General features: G+C 35.0%; 1 protein-coding gene across 1 annotated transcript; it reads right to left on the bottom strand.

Moving 5' to 3' along the window:
- Positions 1–419: 419 nt before the first annotated feature.
- Positions 420–3,473, bottom strand: LOC149479273 (uncharacterized). The gene is made up of 9 exons (XM_089707896.1): positions 2,817–3,473; positions 2,670–2,739; positions 2,474–2,586; positions 2,176–2,252; positions 1,757–1,825; positions 1,492–1,670; positions 1,206–1,399; positions 824–890; positions 420–556 (listed from the first exon to the last, which is right to left on the bottom strand). The coding sequence occupies exons 1-8, from the start codon at positions 3,003–3,005 to the stop codon at positions 846–848; spliced, it is 936 nt and encodes a 311-aa protein (XP_089564022.1). The 5' UTR covers positions 3,006–3,473; the 3' UTR covers positions 420–556; positions 824–845.
- Positions 3,474–4,354: the final 881 nt, after the last annotated feature.

Raw genomic sequence — 4,354 nt, 5'->3', positions numbered from 1 at the left:
TATTGCAAACATGGCAAGAGCACCGTTGCCACCTGATGAAGTTTATGCAGAAGCACTCCGCTTGCAACAGGTATGTGATCTCTATTCCACTATTTTGAAATATAATGAAGTTGAAATTTTAAATAAAACTACTATGTTAAAAAATCAACATTTAAAATACTTTTTATTTCTCATAAACTAAATATTTATTTTATAATATTAAACTAGACTTTCAAACCAATTGAAAAATCTGATACTTATCTATAGATATATACTATATTAAAACCAAAAAGACATTTTGTCATTTAAATTATAAAATCCAAGTTACAATATCAAGTTGTAATAATAATAAGAAATCAATAATCAGTCTTCATACAAAATATAAACATCTTCAATATTTTAATAAACACAAATTTCACCTTATATTATTATAATAAAAAGAATAACATGATAATCACTAATCAGTCTTTTAATTTAGGAGGAAAATAATTATGCAGCACCTAATTATCAAGACCATCGAAGGGTGAACCGGGATCTTCTTGAAGGTCGGGCACTGCAGCAGGCTCTTGTTGACAGACTGTGGAGAAATGCATAAATTAAATTAGCAGGTATGTAATGTAAACCCACCTCAATATTCTAGTACAGTACGAAAAAGCTCTAATTATTATTAAAATGATTTAACTCTTTGTTACAGATCCACAGTATTGCACAAAACAGATTTAAAATAAATTCTCTTTTTGTAAACACTGTTTCATTTAATATATAGCTATTTGGAATCCACTGCTGGACATAGACTCCTCCTAAAATAGATTTCATTTATCTTTTAATAATCTGCCAAAATTACCTCTTGCATACTTCATTCTGCTTTAGTCAGATTCAGAATCTGATGATATCAGGATTTTGCGGAGTTTCTGTGAAAACAAATTTAACTTTAATACAAAAGATGCAACTTCGTTTACAGCATGTGTATCCTAGTGTTTAGTATCAGAGTTACAATCAAGATGTCAAATTCTGACCAATGCTACTACTGAAGTGAGCCTACACACATTACACAAGCTTTTAAGCTTAGCTGGAGGGGTTTATATTAATTATTATAATTTTTATTGTATTGTTTTCAATGCTCCTTAATACTTTTGTGGGTATGTTTGTAGCACACATGATGAGTAGAAGTTCAGATTTTGGGTGAAACCATAAAGATGAATTAGCTATAAATCAACAGTAATTACCTTTTTTGGCACAGATGTCACAAGTTGGCCTATAAGGTCCACCATCTTTTCTGTGGTGGAGCTCAGTCGTTCAATGGCTGCAGCTAAGTTGTTGGTTGCCTGAGCCTGTTTTAAAGTAGCCTCGGCGTTCCTGGCTTCAATAGCCTCCAGCCTTGATTGAGCAGCTTCGAGAGCTGTATGGTCTCTATCTCTATCTATAAAAAAATATTTATTTTGTTACATCAGGCAACACACTTTGCCCTAGCGCGGCAATAATGGTCAAAACAAATAATTGCAAGATCTTTACCTTCCGCTGCATAACGCCGTGCAGGGCGATGGCGTCGCTTTGGAGGCCGGTCGGTGGTAGATGGCTGACCCAAAGGCTGGTCGGTGGTAGATGGCTGACCCAAAGGCTGGTCGGTGGTAGATGGCTGACCCAAAGGCTGGTCGGTGGTAGATGGCTCACCCAAATTTTCCTGTTCCATGCTGAAAAATAAACAATTACAATGACATTAGTCTACATGTTATCCTATTTATTTAGACCCATTTGCAAAAAGTTGTAGTAAGTATACCTTATTTCTACATTTTCCCCAAGCTCATCTGTGACAATTGTCACAGGCACTTCGTAATTGTCTAATATTCTGTAATAATAAAAACAATGTAATCAAAATAGTTAGCGATTATCAATGTAAGCAAAATTATAACATTATGGTACCCTAGAGGCTTCAAAAGAAATAAGGGTAGGCAATTTAAAAGATGGGCTGATGAAATTATTGAAATGGCTGGTAAGACGAAAACCTGGACTAGACTACCACACTATAAAGAAGAATGGGGGAGGCCTTTGCCCGCAGGCACACAGAATCAGTTACCGTAGTATGAAATAAACTGTTAACATTATAACATGTCATACACTTTGCATTCTGATATAAGGCTATAAATAAATAAAAATCAAAATAGTTAAGAAAGTAGTTACCAAGGTAGTACTACTTACGAGAAAGAATTGTTCTCAAATTGAAAATTAGTACTAGTAGTAGGACTAGCAGGCACCACAGGAAGCGTGATAGAAGGCTATTTAACAAAAAAAAGCAGTTGTTAAAACAGTAAGCAAGTCCACAAAATGTGATGGTGAACAAATAAATAATATAGATACCTAAGCATGCAAATAAAAAAGCACATATTAAACAACAGACTGTGACATATTAGTTTTGTTCACAAGTTAGAAGTACTTCATAATGTGCAATACAACAGTTATGGATGATAAAAGATAAAACCAATGTCCAAATGCTTACAGTGAGTGGGTTGTGTCGGACACCTGGAAGTGGCTCTCCTACATCTCGCCCTAATATTGAGTATAAGCGCTCTTGGAGTGGGGTTAATGATATTTTTTTTGCAGGACCACCACCTTAAATGCAAATTATACAATATTATTACTATATGCTTTCCACTATAATTCAGCAAGGCTGCCAGAAGAAAAGAATTGCTTACCTGTTGCACTTATTTCACTCTTCTGTGATTTAATTTTCTTTAAGGTTTTGCTTTTGTATTCATTGTAGAACTAAAAAAGTGCAAAAATTATATTAATGATACATTTTGCATACCTATTATTAAATAATACTGTATATAGGTACTTACTGTGCGCCATTCTGCGGGAGTTTTATTGGGGCAGTCCACCGATATGGAATTTAAAATTTGGGCGCATTCCATCCAATATCTTTTGCTTAAACTTCGCCCTTCATTGGTGCGGCTGCAGTAGCCAAGCGCCAGGTCTTGGTGGTTTTCCAAAAAATCAATTAGAGCCGAAATTTGCTCTATTAGCACCATTTTTCAATATTATAAATAAATAAAACACAATGAAAATAAATAGCTAAACACCGGCCGCTAGAATTGTAAACAAGTAGTAATGTCACATTTGACTTTGACAGCTAAACAGATAAAACATTATTGAGTTTCACTTTTATCCGCGTTACACATTTTAATGTTTTTGCTATTTACGAACTTCTTACTACTTCAGATTGCTTATAACATTATTAAATAATATGTAAAAATGTTTAAAAATGAAATCTGGCATGAGTAAATGTTAAAATTTAGTAGTAGTTTTTCGAAAATCATTTCTACTACCGGGTTTTATAATAATGGCAATACGACAATGTCATTCTGCCACGATTCCATTACGAGACCACTGACCGACCACTGATCGACCATTATGAATTTAGCAGATTACAAACTTTTATCAAAATGACAATGGGATCGTGTTGGAATGACGAATTTATAAAAAATAGCAGACTTGGGGCCCAGGAAACTTTTGACCAAAGATTTGGTTTGTACTCCAATAGTCTGCTATTTTTGGTAATTTGACGAGGCCCATGTAAAGGATTAATCCAAAAACTTGTTTTATTTCATTGATCGTCGTTGGTTTCCATGAATGTGAGCGTGATGAAGGTTTGGAACTTTGACCAGCTTGTTCAGCAAACAAGTTAGTTTGTATGGCAATACTTTCAAATATTTTGTCTGGGACTACTAAACTAAAATATTCTCCAGGTGGGCTGTTTCGAAGCTGACTTGCAAACGGTTCTTTCATGCCTGAAACAAAAAGTTTATGGATAATAAATCGGTGTCACCCGCTTCGCGGCTCCTAAGGGTCGTAGCGTGATGTTATATAGCTTATAGCCTTCCTCAATAAATGGACTATCCAAAACAAACAGTATTTTTTCAATTCAAACCAGTAGTTCCTGAGATTAGCGCGATCAACCGAACAAACAAACAAACTCTTCAGTTTTATAATAATTGGTATATAAAATTCTCACCTGTAGGTTCCGTAAACGCGATTACAGATGGTTGGTGACCTCTTGCCTCTCCCCACCTTTGAATCGAGATATCCCGAAGCTTGTCGATTTGACTTCGAACCATGTCTTCCACAGAATCTTTGTCAATTTCCGAGTCACTGTTAATAACAACTCGTGCACGTCGCTTCGGTGGACGGATGATTTCGTCTTCGCTTTCCTCTTCGCATTTTTCCTCCGAACATCTTTTTTCAATCTCACGGAAAATACTGGCTTCTAATAAGTCAATACGATGCAAATTTTCTTGAGATATGTCTAAATCTACTATATCAAAACCGTCAAAATCCATCATAGGAACGAACACGCGAATACTAAATAAAAAATAAAATG

Source organism: Colias philodice, chromosome 20 (genome assembly GCF_061535455.1).
Source record: "Colias philodice isolate Cphi_HAF_F1 chromosome 20, ilColPhil1 Martin Lab GWU primary, whole genome shotgun sequence".
In the NCBI taxonomy this organism is placed as follows: Eukaryota; Metazoa; Arthropoda; class Insecta; order Lepidoptera; family Pieridae; genus Colias; species Colias philodice.
Note: the sequence above shows the minus strand (reverse complement) of the source record. Positions and strands in the feature narration are given on the sequence as shown.

Coding starts and splice junctions, on each gene's coding strand:
- LOC149479273 (XM_089707896.1), bottom strand. CDS start 3,005: ATGGTGCTAATAGAGCAAATTTCGGCTCTAATTGATTTTTTGGAAAAC. Junction 1,826..2,175: donor TTTGAGAACAATTCTTTCTC/GTAAGTAGTACT, acceptor TTATTATTACAG/AATATTAGACAATTACGAAG. Junction 1,671..1,756: donor GGGGAAAATGTAGAAATAAG/GTATACTTACTA, acceptor TTTATTTTTCAG/CATGGAACAGGAAAATTTGG.